Source organism: Ostrea edulis, chromosome 1 (assembly GCF_947568905.1).
Source record: "Ostrea edulis chromosome 1, xbOstEdul1.1, whole genome shotgun sequence".
Classification (NCBI taxonomy): domain Eukaryota; kingdom Metazoa; phylum Mollusca; class Bivalvia; order Ostreida; family Ostreidae; genus Ostrea; species Ostrea edulis.
Window position 1 is genome coordinate 73690184 of NC_079164.1, and position 17979 is coordinate 73708162.

The 17979-nt window shown below is 36.3% G+C and overlaps 1 protein-coding gene across 2 annotated transcripts in view; it reads right to left on the minus strand.

Annotated features, from left to right (window-relative positions):
- Positions 1 to 2370: 2370 nt before the first annotated feature.
- Positions 2371 to 17979, minus strand: part of LOC125682301 (AFG3-like protein 2) — a 26678-nt gene continuing 11069 nt past the window's right edge. For both annotated transcript variants that reach the window (XM_056159978.1, XM_048922782.2), the window contains exons 5-19: positions 17439 to 17513; positions 17066 to 17175; positions 15631 to 15691; positions 14777 to 14895; positions 13883 to 14123; positions 11037 to 11190; positions 10652 to 10781; positions 10215 to 10312; positions 9978 to 10088; positions 9218 to 9333; positions 7341 to 7421; positions 6971 to 7090; positions 6415 to 6609; positions 3870 to 3984; positions 2371 to 2663 (exon numbers count right to left, since the gene is read on the minus strand). In XM_056159978.1, the coding sequence (XP_056015953.1) occupies positions 2560 to 2663; positions 3870 to 3984; positions 6415 to 6609; positions 6971 to 7090; positions 7341 to 7421; positions 9218 to 9333; positions 9978 to 10088; positions 10215 to 10312; positions 10652 to 10781; positions 11037 to 11190; positions 13883 to 14123; positions 14777 to 14895; positions 15631 to 15691; positions 17066 to 17175; positions 17439 to 17513 (1830 nt within the window). In that variant the 3' untranslated portion in view covers positions 2371 to 2559. The remainder of the gene's footprint in view (positions 2664 to 3869; positions 3985 to 6414; positions 6610 to 6970; positions 7091 to 7340; positions 7422 to 9217; positions 9334 to 9977; positions 10089 to 10214; positions 10313 to 10651; positions 10782 to 11036; positions 11191 to 13882; positions 14124 to 14776; positions 14896 to 15630; positions 15692 to 17065; positions 17176 to 17438; positions 17514 to 17979) is intronic.

Sequence of the window (17979 nt, forward strand, 5' to 3'; positions counted from 1 at the left end):
ATACAAAATAGTTCTCTGAATCCTAATGCGGCTCCCTTTGAAACAGCCCATACTCGTAATGACAGTGTTGTTGGAGATCTTACCAAGTTCTTGTTGAAGAAAGACCTTTTGTTGTCCAGATTTTACAAATTCAAATATCGACCTGAAGTCTTTCCAACTTGAAAAGCAAGTTTTCTAAGTATTACTCGAGAATTAGGAGTTGCGCCCTTTGAGGAAATCGACCTATTGTTAAAGTACCTTGGACCGGAGTCTAGGAAGTTTGCGTCAAGCATTCGTTCTACAAATGCTGCATACCCACAGAGAGGCTTAAAGCGGATCTGGGAGCGACTAGATGTACGCTATGGGTCACCAGAGCTTGTAGAATCAGCGCTTAAGGCCAAACTTGACCACTTTCCACGTTTAACCCAAAGGACAACAAGCAGTTATATGAACTAGCAGATATTTTAGCAGAGATTGAGGCAGCCAAAGAAAATCCCAAATATGCAACCCTGCTTTCTTATTTAGACTCTTCATCAGGCATTCTGCCATTTATTAACAAACTGCCCTATAACTTGCAGGAAAAATGGATAACTCAAGCTTCTAGTTACAAGAAGAAACAAGATGTCTCGTACCCACCTTTCCCTTTCTTAGTGCAGTTCTACAAGATCTGAGTCGTGTACGCAATGACCCAGGATTCCAATATGAGGGACAATTTAAACCAAAAAGTAAACAATCCACAACCGCTCCGTTAAGTGGCAGCAGTGCCAAAGACCGAGAGTCAGTGCGGACAAACAAGACTGAATTTGTGACAAAACGTAATAAGGATATTTCACAGATGTGCGTGATTCATTCAAACAGTCAGATACCTCATTCATTGAAGGACTGCCGTGTATTTAGATCCAAGAAAGTAGCAGACCGCAAGAAAATATTGAAGGACGAAGGAATCTGTTTTCGCTACTGCAATTTAAAACACATGGCTAGAGACTGTAAAGCGAGTTTGAAGTGTCATCTGTGTGGTAGTACAGGACATTGTTCAGCGCTGCATCCGAATGATTCCAAAACTAACAACCCATACAAGGAGCATGGCGGGGAGAAACTCACTACATGTTCTACCACTGTAGATTCCACACCTGCGGAGTCAGGATCGCCATGTTGAGTTTCAACCTTTTGTGTACAAATTTGTGGAAAGCGGTTTCCTGGTCAATCACGTGCCAAGATGATTCTGAAGAAAGTTCAGGGAGCTTATTTTGGGAAAGAAATCAAAAACTTGACCAGTGGTAAAGCAGTAGCCAATGACAATTCATTATCTCCCCTTCATCCTTATCTTGATGAGGAAGGAATATTAAGAGTAGGAGGAAGACTTAAAAGAGCAAACCTCAGTAGAAACACGAGAAATCCAGTCATTGTACCAAAGAGGTCACATGTTGCAATTTGGCTTACTAGACATTATCATGATAGAGTCCATCAAGGGCGTCACATTACAGCAGGAGCATTGCGAGCAGCAGGATTCTGGATCATTGGAGCCAAAGGATTGGTATCCTCTGTATTACACCAGTGTGTCACCTATAGGAAGTTATGAGAAAAGGATCTGAGGAAATGCGATTGGCCAACTGGGGTAGTAGAGGAGGCTATTTCAAACGAGGATGGAAAAGTATGGAAGGTAAAAGTGAGGCTCATCTGGCGTGGACGTCCCATAGAGTATCTTCGACCAGTTTCAGAGATGGTGCTCCTTTACAAACCAACAAATGAGAAAGTGACTTAACAAGTCAGGCGGGGAGTGTGCTGCCCCGTTATCCAAAAAAACTCAATTACGTCCATACGGGATTAGCACTTTATGTCCAGGACTTCGTCAATGCAGCGGGGCTGCTACGTTTACTGAAATTTTTTTCTTTTTCAATCCTTTGAGGTGCCACACCGATGTAAGTTTTCATTCGAACACCGATCTAAATGCATTTATATATGTTTTTGTATAATTTAGTAATACAAAGCACATGTTCGATAATTCTTAAAACATAGGTGAGAAAATTCGGGTTAGGTGTTAAACGATTGTTTACTTCGAAAATATAGCAGATATTCATTGTTAAATTTACCTAGGAATCTTTTATACTGTTTAGATTTGTTACATCATGTTGTTGCCAAAGTCAGATAGGTGAAATTATCAAATTTATGAGTAATAAGTGCTTTTCTAAATCAGGAATTTTTTGTGTAGGAATTTATTTGTGTTTTATATTTAATTTCAATCTTTTACCTCTTGTGAAGCCATAACCATAATAAAGTATTGAATTACTACTTCGATTCGAGGTTATTTTCCCACCCTGCAGTACACCAGTCTGGGACTGAAGCTGCATACATATTATGGCTTGGCAGTAGGACAATGAATCAACAAAATAAAACAATATATCATCATTTATTAAACACAATGTTTAGCAAATTTTAACATTATAGTTCATTAACACAAACATGACTCCTTTTAAAAAAAATCTATGATCTTTGTGAATTCAGTAAAAGTCTCCCCAAAAATCCTCAGTCTGAAACAGTAGTTCAGGCCGTTGCTCCAGCTTCTAGTTCTGAAACAGTAGTTCAGGCCGTTGCTCCTGCTTCTGGTTTCCCTTTCTGTCTCTCCTCCTCCGTTTTGTTCCAGTCTTTCAGGCCCTCTGGTAAAGTCGTATCCTCCTCCATAGACCCTGTCATGAGAACACATCAAAACACGTTTGTAGTTAAATGTCTATAAATCAAAATACATACATATACTGTATGTAGGCTCAAAATCCATCTGACAAGTGAGTATCTATACTTATCAAATGGATTCTTGCAATGTTATAAATAAAGTGCAACATTAAGGCACATAATGTGCCCATCTGAAAGTACAGTATACATGTACAAGTATATGATGCATATCTATGTTTGCATAGTCTAGATCCATCAGCAGACCAGGTTTGATAGTGCTAGGCATTACATACCATGCACATTTTGACTATGTATTGCTATGAAAAAAAGAGGAAAATATTAAAAGAACAGTGAATCAATCTCATATTTCTTAAAATGATAAAAAGAATACAAATTTTAAAGTTGGGCAAACACTGACTCTTGGATATACTAGGGGTGGGATCAGGTGCTTAGGAGGAGTAAGCATCCTCTGTTGAGCAGCCACACCCATCATGAACCCCTATATCTTGATCAGATAAATGGAGTAATGTGTCATATGAAACACTAATTGGTGTTTATGTCAAAATTAGTATGTAAAGAATGGCCTAACAATGGGTATAAAACATGTTGGACAACATTCGACCCAATGACAGGTTGTATTTGTAAATTAGATTGTTATAACAACAATAGAATTTGCAAAATGCTGACTTTAGACCCATGTAACATCGACTTAATTTTCAGTACTCTGCCTCCACTTAAAAACTTGAGCAAAACATGCTCTTTCATATCAAATCAGTTGATAGACTTACACCATATGCAGGTGATAATGGAGTAATATTGCTACATAATTACAGGGACCTGAAGTCACCCTGTTTATCATAAAGATGATTTGTTGGTTTGCCATTAACATCTGAATGTATGTTCAATAAAATATTTAAATCTGAAGCAGATGTGAAAGACTCTTACAAAAATGTAAATAAATTAAAAAAATACATGAATAGAAGAAAAAGAAAAGCAAAGTGATTAATCTTGCAAGATTTACAAGATTAATCTTGTGGTCTGAACGTCACAGTAAATTCAAGAGAAAATGTTATCCGACTTGCATGCGAGTCAATGGCAAAAATATCCTGAAACATATACTTCACTTACATAACAACTAATTATATTGCTTGCATATAGAGTACATCAAGCTGCTTAAAAATCTTACACATAAAAAAGATCTAAAACCATCAACAATTGCCTACCTGTCCCCTCTACAAATTCTTCATAAGTAGTCTTCTCTGCAAATGGTCTTTTTCCTAAAAGTTCATCCAAATCTGCTTTTTCCAATTTCTCTCTTTCTAAGAGTCTGTTAGCTACCTAATCAATGAAGAACATTCCTTGTTACTTAATGTTCAACTAGACTAGCTTTAATTAATGTGTCTGCACTTCATCTACCAGTATATGCTAGAAATATTTTTAGTTTATTAATTTAATTGATAATATGACATTGTAGTTTATCAATTTAATTGATAATATGACATTATTGTTTATCAATTTAATTGATAATATGACAAATAAGAAGAAAGTTTCAAAGGTAAAACACATGTACTTGACAAATTCAAAATTCAGTTAAGGTCATGAGAAGTGAAGATAGCAGTGATTAATCTCATAACAATAATTTTTAACTACAAAGTACTGCAATGAAGGTTTCTAATTATCAAAATTAATGATACACTGCCCACCATAAATAAGTATACACTTACCAAAATAAGTTACTTGCGCATACAAAATATGGGTTACATCAAAGATACGGATTTTTCTATGCAAAATACATAACTCTTACATATAATTAGATACCATTAGACTTTTAACTTTTTATATCCCTATTTTATATCAAAATACTTCATTTTCTGAATCTTTAAATTTCCTAAAAAGAGATATGCAAACTTCTATCTTGAAACCATTTCAAACTAATTACTAATACATATTGTGTATTTAATGTGTAATTTTATAAGACCTTTTGATTTTTCACCTTAATTAAATCAATTAACAATATCACAATTTAACAGACTAAGCCAAAAATATTGAATGTCCATTATTGTTTCACATATATTGAAATTATAGTACCCTTTTAAAAATGATTATTTTAATACTGAGATAAATTGAAAGTTATACACAGTGAATTCAGTTGTTTTTCATTATATTGAATATATTTCATTCTAAAATCTGTAAAAAGCTTATACATATACTTATTTATGGTGGGTAGTGTATTTACATTGTCCATCTCCATATCTAAACATCCTCCATATAAGTGAAAATATCTGACAGAGGGATCCAATGAGAAAGATATCAGACTGGGGGATCCAATGAGAAAGATATCAGACTGGGGAATCCAATGAGAAAGATATCAGACTGGGGGATCCAATGAGAAAGATATCAGACTGGGGGATCCAATGAGACAGATATCAGATTGGGGGATCCAATGAGAAAGATATTTGACAGAGGGATCCAATGAGAAAGATTTCTGACAGAGGGATCCAATAAAAGATATCTGACAGAGGGATCCAATGAGAAAGATTTCTGACTGGGGGATCCAATGAGAAAGATATCAGACTGGGGGATCTAATGAGAAAGATATCTGACAGAGGGATCCAATGAAAAAGATATCTGACTGGGGGATCCAATGAGAAAGATATCTGACTGGGGGATCCAATGAAGTCCTCTTAAAACATACATCTTCCTCCATCATGGCTCCAAACCTCTTCTCTCATTGTCACAAGAAGGTGAGGGTAGCGAATTGGAACCCAGAGTAGCAAAGGTGAGCATCCAGATTTTTGATTAACACTAAAATGATGAGTTTTCATCCACGTTTAATTGATTATCCTCCAACTGAATAACAAACAACCAATCAATACTGCATCTGAAATATCCGCACCACTCAACATTGGAAGTGCATTCGGAGTGATTGCCCTTTGCTCTATTGATCTATTTTGATAAAAATATGGACATTCCGATATAAAAACAAGAGGTACTGTGAGCAATGCTCTCTAAGAATACCCCCCGCTTACCCCAATCTCCCAAAGGGTGTTGGTAATAGGTATAAACTACCTCTTTTCTGAGTGTAAAAAACAAATGGCATGACAAACCGAACCATATTGCTACTTTGATGTCCAGTGCGCGTGACCTTTGACCTTTTGACCCCAAAATGGATAGGGAACATCTTCATCCCATGGGTAGTCCATATGTATGATATGGTGACTGTAGGTGGAAAGGATAACGCTTTAGAGCCCGGAAACCATATTGCTACTTCGATGTCCAGTGCGCTTGACCTTTGACCTTTTGACCCCAAAATTGATAGGGAACATCTTCATCCCATGGGTAGTCCATATGTATGATATGGTGACTGTAGGTGGAAAGGATAACGCTTTAGAGCCCGGAAACCATATTGCTACTTCGATGTCCAGTGCGCTTCACCTTTGGACCCCAAAATTGATAGGGAACATCTTCATCCCATGGGTAGTCCATATATATGATATGGTGACAGTAGGTGGAAAGGATAATGCTTTAGAGCCCGGCAACCATTGCGTCTACAGACGGACGGACAGACGGACAACCCGATTCCAGTATACCCCACGGGGTACAACTTGTTGCGGGGGGTATAACTATAATAATGTTAATTCTTTGAATACAATGCAAAAATAGTAGTTAGGCCATGCAGTACCTGGTATTTGTCAAAATCCCAACTACTATTATGGCACAGTATACGAAAATGCAGCATTACTAATAATTGACTAAATGAACACTTACCTTTTCTACATCCGCTTTCTTTTCTTTTAGAAGTTCGAACGTTCTCTGTGAGCAGCTGTTCACCATGGTCCTCACTTCCTCGTCAATCATCCTGGCTGTTTCCTCACTGTAGGGCTTAGTAAATCCCTGGTCCCCTTTCGATGGGTCATAATAGGACACCTGACCCACTCTTTCATTCATTCCATACGTAGCCACCTACATACATGTACGATATGTTGCAATGTCCGCGAGTCATTTCATACACATGTACTGGTACATACATTGAACAATATTATCACTTGTAATGTTACACATGTAAATATAAGTGAAGGAAATGTACACTATAGGCATACCTGGTGAGCAAATGTAACAAGATACAGATAAGATTAATATAACCTTTTCACAGATTCAAAACTCTTTGACTGGTTGAGTAAAGTATATATTGAAAAGGTGATGACATTTCAACTAATTACATGTACAGACTGAATAAAGTGTTTAAGTTGCCTACAGAAAATGGATCAATATACATAAATACATGTACAGTACTAGGAATGTACAAAATTTAAGTTTGTTTTACCTGTGAATACGCCATTGATGTCACTTTCTGAAGGTCATCCATGGCTCCTGAGGTACATTCTCCAAAGAACAATTTCTCCGATTCTCTACCACCTAGTGCTAGGCACATCTGATCTTGCAACTGAAATAAAAGGGACCCGCCCGTATGAAAGATCACGATTCATGTCTACCTTTTGTAAAATGAAAATTATAGTACTTTCTGAACTGCTGAACGCTGATCAATCTTTACTTTTTGTATATGACATCATTACTTGCTTTGTATTCCGAGAACAAATGCTAGATACTGATTGCCTTTATGTGTACTTTTTACAAACAATGAATTAAACAAATTACTGGTATTTCTACCATTCCATGCCCACAGGCCCACCTACCTGCTGCTGAGTGTATAGCTGTCTCTCAACAGGGACGTACATGGCATATCCTAAGGCTCTGCCTCTGGGAATTATAGAAACCTACAAATAACAAGTAATGTCTGTGAATTGAAAAAGGTTATACACATGCATCATTTAATTGATAGTTGTGACGAAAACAAACAAGATCTTGAGCAGACAGAGTGGATTGACCATTGACCTCAAAACCAATAGGGGACATCTACTCCTTAGGAGGTACCAGCATACCAAGTTTGATGTCTGTCAAGTGACGGATTCTCAAGATACAGAGTGGACAGAATATTCCTATGTCCAGAGTTGACTGACAGGGGCAAAGCATATTGTGTGTGTGTGTGTGTATCCTATTGTATTGTGCGTGTATCATATAGTATTGTGTGTGTATCCTATTGTATTGTGTGTGTGTATCCTATTGTATTGTGTGTGTATCGTATTGTATTGTGTGTGTCATATTGTATTGTGTATCCTATTGTATTGTGTGTGTATCCTATTGTATTGTGTGTGTGTCCTATTGTATTGTGTGCGTCCTATTGTATTGTGTGTGTATCCTATTGTATTGTGTGTGTATCCTACTGTATTGTGTATTATGTGTGTATCCTATTGTATTGTGTGTATTCTATTGTATTGTGTGTATCCTATTATATTGTGTGTATATCCTATTGTATTGTGTGTATATCCTATTGTGTTGTGTGTGTATCCTATAGTATTGTGTATTCTGTGTATTCTATTGTATTGTGTGTATCCTATTATATTGTGTGTGTATCCTATTGTGTTGTGTGTGTATCCTATTGTATTGTGTGTGTCATATTGTATTGTGTATCCTATTGTTTTGTGTGTGTATCCTATTGTATTGTGTGTGTATCCTATTGTATTATGTGTATATGTAATGTGTGTATCCTATTGTATTGTGTGTATTCTATTGTATTGTGTGTATATCCTATTGTGTTGTGTGTGCATCCTATTGTGTTGTGTGTGTATCCTATTGTATTGTGTGTGTCCTATTGTATTGTGTGTGTGTATCCTATTGTATTGTGTGTGTATCCTTTTGTATTGTGTGTATCCTATTGTATTGTGTGTGTATCCTATTGTATTGTGTGTGTATCCTATTGTATTGTGTGTGTATCTTATTGTATTGTGTGTCCTAATGTATTGTGTGTGTATCCTATTGTATTGTGTATCCTATTGTATTGTGTGCATCTCCTATAGTATTGTGTGTATCCTATTGTATTGTGTGTGTATCGTATTGTATATCCTATTTTATTATATACTTTCAATTTCATCTCTTCTTTTTTCTTCAAAAGTTTGCGGGCATATATCACATGATATATGCCCGGAAACATTCCGGCCCGCAAACATTACGTCACAATAAAATTTCTATGCCGTTAATTTTCAAATTTTTCGTGTTTTTCATCTTTTACTCAGTTAAAACGATAAAGTTATTGTTAAAAATAAGATTATTGTTACTTTCTAAATCGCAAGCTCGGTCCGTCTACGCGCCAAAAAACTCGGTCATCATATTTTCCCATACAAAGTCTATAACCTATAAGTATTGTGTGTATCCAATTGTACTGTACTGTGTGTATCCTATTGTATTGTGTGTGTCCTATTGTATTGTGTGTGTATCCTATTGTATTGTGTGTATATCCTATTGTATTGTGTGTGTATCCTATTGTACTGTGTGTATCCTATTGTATTGTGTGTGTCTATTGTGCCATGTATTATTCTGGGTACTGTATCAGTACAATATCCTACACATTCCTTATGGTCAGTACTCCTCTACATATTCCTTATGGTCAGTACTCCTCTACATATTCCTTATGGTCAGTACTCCTCTACAGTAGGAAAGAAGGAACAATAATTACCTTTAGCAGTGGATCACAGTTTTCCAAAAACCACCCTGCTACTGCGTGCCCTGCTTCATGAAAGGCAATCTTTTTCTTTTCATGCGGCAAAAAGATCTTTGTTTTCTTTTCCAAACCTTTTAAACAATTCAATACAATAAAATCAAATATGTACTACAGTTATTGAGAAGAAACACAGATTCCTGTGGAATAGCAAATATCATTCCCTATGAATCCTAATACAAATTCAGAAATACAACAAAATTCCAAACCAATATGCAGTGTTAATGACCCCCAAATTCTACATTTTTGTCTGAATCCTGTCCACAAAGACATCAATGAATTCTTTTTAGTGTTGTGACCTTCCATGACCTTGAAAATCAGTAGGGTTCATCAACTCCCCATGCAAGGTTTGTCAACTCACCGTGGGGAATAAGTATGACATGTTTGATGACACCCTACCCAATCCTATGATTTTGCCGTACACATTGTAAGTAACAAACGTTCACAGCAGTGTTTCTATATCCCTAGTTGTAATCATGTAGGTCTTTTTTTTTCAGAGAGGGCTATATTACTGCAGCTACTATATCCCCCAAGCAATTTGTTGGCAATAATAAAAGTCAATTTATACCATCTGTATCAACGTTCAAGATAAGTCAATTTACACATGACCATAAATACATGTACAATGGATATTTTACTGGAAAATAAAAAACCGAAATGTATAGCATATACAAAGTTCTCAATTTTAAACTTTTTGAAACCATTTCTTGTTTTTTACCTGCAATTACTCTATCAATGGCTGAATCAAAATGTTTCATTGCGACTGATGCAGCACTTTCTCTAGCGGCAATCAATGCTGCTTCATTACATATGTTGGCAATATCAGCTCCTGTAGAACAAAGGAAATGTGTAACCATACAACATAACGAACACAGAGAAACACTAACTTACAATCATCACACAATCACCTCTTAATATGATTAATTCAACATTAGCTCATTAACATAACACCTACCTGAAAAACCAGATGTCATGGAAGCCATTTTCTTGGCTAAAGATTGCTTATCCATCTCTGTTTTTATCCTTTCTAAGTGAACCTTAAATATTGAGGCTCTGAAAAGTACAATTGCATTATAAGTCTTTGCAAGAACCAATCATTATGTACATGTTGTTAACAGCACTTCTTCGTACAAGAATATTGACTCATCAGAGAAGACTTAATACATACATGTACCAGTACAATTAGACTCAAATCTAGTCTTTTTTCCTGTATACAAATATTGTACATCACTAATGCATCAAAATAAACTAATAAAAACTTTATAGTCATTCTGCAATTTGTTCATAAAGTAACTTCAAATGATCTTCAGAAATCAGATTGTCTCAAAGGTGTAAACCGGTCTTTAGCTGTTTTTTCCTACATACAGTGTCTATATAATGACTTGTGCTCACCTTCCTTTGATGTCTGGGGTTGGAACATAGATCTGACGGTCGAATCGACCTGGTCGTAACAGAGCTTGGTCTAAAACATCCATTCTGTTCGTAGCTGCTAGAATGACCACCCCTTCCTGGGTATTGAAACCTAAAAAGAAAAACAAATTGTCACTGGTAATGAACCCATTGAGTGAATTTTTACAAGTAACCAGTTACAGATAGAATCAGTGACTTTTGTACCTTTAAAAAATTACTAGTCCTGACAGAGCAATGGCTTTTGACATGCTGCATATGTTAGGCTGTGATTAGTAATTAAAACACACAATAAACTGTACCGGTTGCATCTCAACTAGAAGTTGTTATTAAAACAATAAAAAAAAATATACAGGTTGCATCTCATTACCATCCATCTCGACTAGAAGTTGATTCAAAGTGTTCTCTTGCTCATTGTGACCACCAAATGACCTCCCTGACCTTTTTCTTCCGACGGCATCAATTTCATCAATAAATAATATACAGGGGGCATTTGATCTGGCTTGGGTAAACATCTCCCGTATCTACAAATGATATAGCACAGTATGTGATGATTGAAACTCTTAAAATTGAAGTGTCATACAACATTACATACACCACCCCCTCCTTTTTCATTCTTATTCACAATGCTCCATACACTGAGACAAGCAGCATCTTAACAAAAGAATTTCATACATCAACTTCAGCATGAGTATCATAAAATAACAAGAGGCCCATGGGCCACATCGCTCACCTGAGTCACTTGGCTCAAATCTAAAGATTTTTCCTATATATTCACATGTAACACTTTGATCCCTATTGTGGCCTCAACCTACTCCCGGGGACCATGATTTTTACAAAGTTGAATCTGCACTTTGTCAGGAAGCTTTCATGTAAACATAAACTTTTCTGGCCCAGTGATTTTTCAGAAGATTTTTAATGATTTTTCCTATATATTTGTATGTAAGCTTTTGATCCCCTACTTTGGCCCCATCTTGCCCCTGGGGACCATGATTTTTACAAACTTGAATTTGCACTAGGTCAGGAAGCTTTTGTGCAAATGTAAACTGCTTTGGCTCAATGGTTCTTTTAAAGGAGAAAAATTTTAAATATTTTTTTCTATTTATTAGTTATGTAAAACTTTGATCCCCTATTGTGGTTGTGCAGTTTCCCTTATTCTTCCCATTCTATATATTCATATATAGGTTTTTGTTAAATATATATTGCTATTTATTATTGATTAAAATTCAGATACCTCTAGCATCATTAGGTGGTGGGGTGGGATAATTAATATGGCATTTTTAATAAACCTATCGAGGTGCATATTATCTTGGGGGGGAGGGGGGGCATATACATACGTGGTAGGGCAGTTTCCCTTATTCCTAGCAGAAACACATCACGTATGCACTAAATTTCAGTAATTTACTTACCTGAATATACCTCACAGTTGTTGTATGCAGAATGCATGAACTAAGAAAATTCCCACGGAAGCAATATTTTTTCGTTATGTAAAAAGACAATATACCGGTGTTGACAGGTCGACGAAGCTTGTGAAATATCTTTATAGCTTTCAAAAATTACGTACACCTCAAGAATTAATTCATAATCAATTCTGTAAACAGACACGTGTGGTAATCTGAATTAATTCTGTATTGTAAACACGTGGGGTAATCTGGTAATGAAACCAAGACGTTCATCAAATTATTTTAATTACTCAGTGTCAGAGATGGCGCTTTTAATTCCTACAGACTGTCTTTGTGCACGCCAATGTGCACTAGGCCTAATATGACAATGCACAAATACAAACTTACCTGCAGCAGACGTAAGCTGTCTCGTTTTCTTTAAACTGGTTCCCTGTTAATTGGTGCAACTTGACAGGGTACCAGTTTGAATTAACCGGAAGTGAGTATTGTCAACTCTAACATAAAATTTCACGGTTTTTAGGTAGTAAAGACGCGATATTTTAAGAAATATTTCACCGATTAACTTGAAAATGAATAAGGTTCGTCTTTTTACAATGCCACATATGTATGCGAAGGATGAGAATTGTTAGAGCAAAGGTTCTCTTTAAATCTTGCCCACAAGCTGTAATGGACACACACACACAAACACACGGACACACGCACAGTAGCGATGCTATATCCCCTCCGCAACTAGTTGCGCGAGGGGATAACAAACTTGAATCTGCACTATATCAGGAAGCTTTCATGCTAATCTCAGCTCTTCTGGCTCAGTGGTTCTTGAGAAGATATTGAATTATTTTCCCTATATATTTGTATGTAAAGTTTTGATCCCCTATTGTTGCCTCAACTTACCCCTGGGGGCCATGAGTTTAACAAACTTGAATCTGTACTGTATCAGGAAACTTTTATGTAAATTTCTGCTTTCCTGGCCCAGTAGTTTTTGAGATGAAGATTTTCCCTACAACTTTGACCCCCTATTGTGGCCCCATTCTACCCCCAGGGGACATAATTTTAACAAACTTGAATCTGCACTATGTCATGAAGCTTTCATGTAAATATCAGCTCTTCTGCAGAGCCCAGTGGTTCTTTAGAAGATTTTTAAATGACCCCATCCTAATTTTGCATTTTTGTGATTATCTCCCCTTTGAAGGGGGCATGGCCCTTCATTAGAACAAACTTGAAAGCCCTTCACCCAAAGTTACTTTTGGCCAAGTTTGGTTATAATTGGCCCAGTGGTTCTGGAGAAGAAGTTGAAAATGTAAAACGTTTACAGAGAGACAGCAGACAACAGGCGATCAGAAAAGCTTTCAACTCAGGTGAGCTAAAAAGCAGGAATCATTTTACACCCATTCAAACTTCATAGCTAGTGGGGCTATTTGTTCTTGGGCCTTTCGTTGAACTTAGGTATTCTTGAATTCTTTCCCTTGTAATCATTCATTTTTGTAATGGAGTTACACAGAAATTATTTGGATAGATTTTCTTAATAACATTTTCATACCAACTTTTCTACAATGGTATAAAGAAAACCTAATCATTTTGACAAATAGAACCGAGGTTTTAACTGGACTTGGTCAAAATCTACTGGGTATGCCCGGTGGACCAGAGCATTTCAGGAATTCTGTGTACACAGCAGATACCACCTACATGTACTTTGAAATATACTAGGTATCTGACATGTCCATGATCATACTACTTGGGGTAGAACTTTTATAAAGCATGGAGATTATTTAAAAATCAAATGTAGAAGTACTATTTTGTATATATATTAATTTACCCTTTTAGGACCAACTCCCACAAACATCTCTAAGAATTCAGATCCTGAAGCACTGAGGAAGGGGACATTGGCTTCCCCAGCTGTCGCCTTGGCAAGAAGAGTTTTTCCTGTTCCAGGGGGCCCAGTTAGTAATGCCCCTTTTGGGATTTTGGCTCCTAAATCTTTGTACCTTTGTGGATTTTTCAGGAAGTTGACAAATTCCATTATTTCAATTTTAGCTTCTTCGCAACCTGCTACATCTCTGGAAATGAAATAGTTATGAATTTCACTTGGCAAGTTGTCTATCTGAATCTAATAATATCAATGACTTAAGACTTTATTAAGAAAGAGATTGTTTTCCGAGGTAAAAGTATCTAAGGTAATGTTTTGTAGCCATACTAAATGTATTTCCACAATCATTACCAACATTACAAATCAAAATATCTACATTTTTTCGACACAATCAAAAGGATGGGGAATAGAGTGGGAACAATGCCCACAGCTTGCAATATAGAGGCAATATTCTTCACAATACCCACAGCTTGCAATATAGAGGCAATATTCTTCACAATACCCACAGCTTGCAATATAGAGGCAATATTCTTCACAATACCCACAGCTTGCAATATAGAGGCAATATTCATCATGAAACTACAATTTTTGTAACAGCTGCAGAGCATGGTGGACAGATACAGATATCTTTGTCCAATGTGTCATTGTTCACGTGTGTAGAGTCACATTTCAATAATATAACACTTGCTGGAGGCACACTCTCCATGGACCACATGAGCACTACACATGTATATCTATTCTTGTTCTGGTTGCTGTGGTAAATACAATTTATTTTGAAACCATGACTGGTCAAAATGATCCAAACATACACTGTATAAATCTTCAAAACATACAGGTACTTACCTAAATTTAACCCCTGTGTCTTTGGTGACCTTTTTGACCTGATATTTGCTCATTCCAAACAGATCTCCCAACCCTCCTCCTCCAGGACCCTTTCGAACTTGTCCTCGTGCAAATGATCGCTACCAAATAATACATAAAATGTCAATATTCCAAGAAGATAACAGTCACAACATGGTGTCGATGTAGCCTAGTTTTACCATGCCTGAGGTCTTGTGGGAAAGATAATCCACTCATAGGCTAATCCAAATCAACACAAAAATATACAAAAATCAAATCCTGGGAACATATACTTTACTTATATTTAATCATAAACTTTTAATGACTTGACAATTTTATTACACAATTTATATTTCAAAACCTGCAACTAATTGTTTTAATTCATTATCATAATTCTATTCACTCACATAGTCTGAATTCATAGGTCCTGTATCTAAAGATATTTTGACTCAAGACACACATTTCAATTAAGGAGGAATAACACATCGTTATAATGGCCGACTTCCTTTTGAAACATGAATGAAAATTGAAATATCAGTAATATTTCTGCATTCTTTTTAAATTTATTTGCCTAGCTGGGTAGCTCAGTGGGTTAGCCTGTCTACTACAGCTCTGTAGATTGCGAGTTCCGAGTATAGCAAGGGTTGTAATCCCACCCCCCCCCCCACCTCCAGATCACCATCTTCTAAAACTGTATTTTTCAACAAAAAAAAAGGTCAATTTGAAAATTTACAACTTTGAAATATTGTACATATCCTCCACTTTCTCTGGAGTGTTATTCCTCCTTAACTCTTGGTTAGTTAGCAAATGACACATAGAATACAAATCATTTTATATGACTACAGACGTTTACTTACCAACATAGATAACATTAGAAGCAGCATCAATACAGACCCAATAGAAAAACCAAAGCGATTTCTGAAAATAGAGAAATGACACTGTCACATGCAGGTCTCCAAATCAGTTACACTTAAAATAATGTAGGTTTATGTATTGTTTTATGTCCCATTCGAGAATTTTTCACTAATGTATAGATGTTACCAATTTTAAGTAAAGTGACACAAATTTTTATCTCTACATGTACATGGTGCTAACAGCCATACCATGAAAGTTTTTTATCGTACCATTGCTGACCATGACAAGGGACCTCTGATTTTTAGGTCATACCCAAAAGACATGCGCCTCTCACTTCTAATACCATTGATTGTATCTGGTTTAACATCCCTCTCGAGAATTTTTCACTCATATGGAGACATCACCAAGACCGGTGAAGGGCTTCAAATTTAGACCTTTACTCGGTGCTTACGGCCATTGAGCAGTGAGGGTTCTTTAACGTGCCACACCTACTGTGACATCCGTTTGTAAGGTCATCTCTGAGGAACTGTGACATTCACACCTGATGCCGAGCGTTTGGCGATGGAACTGTCACTACCTGTTTTAATGACTTAGGTCTGTCACGGCCGGGATTCGAACCCCAGCCTTCCACATGCGTGGCGAACGTTCTAACTTTTAGGCCACCTCTGCTATAGAAACTTTGTGAAAGAACATTAACGGCATATGTTAAACATCTTAAAGTTTGGGGCGGCACCAAGAATCAAACCTGGGTATCCCAGTTCCACAGCGAGTATGTAAACCACTACACTACAACTGATCACCAATGGATGTAACTGAGGCTTACATCAGTGTAACTAAACACTGCCTTCATCTACACATGTACATGTATATCTAAGAATAATTTGTGTGAACTTGTAACCTTTTTGTTAACAAATAACTGCAAACGTCTTAAGTCTATTAGAGTTAGATGTCCAGAACGAGGTTTCCTCACATTCCTTAAAACTTCCTAGAATTTTATATATTTCTCTCATCATTCTTGTTTTGTGCCCACTTCAGTTTAAGGTAATGATTACTTTCTTAAAACTTCATCCATGCCAATGCCTGTGTCTTTGGGTAGCAAACATTTAACTCTTTTTCAACTGAATTTGAAATATTCTCGAAAGGGACGTTAAACAATATTCAATCAATCAATTGAATTTGTTCATATCTCTTTGTTAATCTGGTGACCAAGACATCAAATGCTCAATAGTACAAACATACAAAAATAGAATTTAACCTGAATTTTCTCCATTTTTTTCAATTTGTATATGTATGCCAAGGTTACATACATGTATTTAGTCCACTTTGTATTTGTCTGTATCACAAAGTGAAAGCACGTACAAAGCACAGGCAATTGTATTGCTTGGGTTCCAATTTACTATTAAAGAGTATTATTATATTGTATAATTCTATACTAACGGCTGTTGATATTTAATTTCCACAGTGTCAGGTGCCCCCATGTCATCCAGAACCTCCTGTAGGTTGTCCTCAAACTTGGAAATACTTCCAATTTGAAAATAAGGAGATTTCTGTTCAAAATGTTTGAAAAAAAACAACATATCAACGATTTCATGGCTGATTACAAGAAACAACAGTCTTATATGAACATGGTTTTAAAATAATTGAAATTTGATTTAAAATTCACACTGTCACATGTATTTTTGAAGTTTAAAAATAATAAAATTAGCCAGTAAAAGGAATTTTGAATGAATCTATCATCAATGCTTTATTGCTAATATCAATTCATGTGAGAATAGGTATTTTTCTGATCATAAGTACAAGCATCACTGACCACTAATCCACGAAACTGTGGTTTCAGCTGAACATAGACAGTCTTACTCTCTGTGCTGATCATCACGGCCTCCACCTAAAACAAGCAGAAAAAATGTTATTCTCACCACCAGCACAATGTACATGTTTCTCTATTATCACCATAGTTGTTCCGATTCCTTAAAATCTTATAAAATCATACACTGCAATGGATATGTGGTAACATGTACATAACCAACTCCTCACTGCTAATGCGATTTACATTTCCAATGTTTTTATCTTGGATATCTTTACCAATTGAAATGAACAAGGTGCATATGAATCTTGATAAATACAGTATGATTATTTTAATGGCTGGGAGTATTCCGACAGAAATAAAGGAATCTAAAATTGCAGATATGGAAATAAATATCATTTTTGAACAGCAACACTTCACGCTGGCATACTTTTCATAAAGCGCTAATGCACTTCTTGAAGTATGCTGGTGTAAAGTGTAGGGCTGAAACGATTCAGGTACCTCACGGTTCGGTTCGATTTTCGATTCTTAGGTCACAATTCGATTA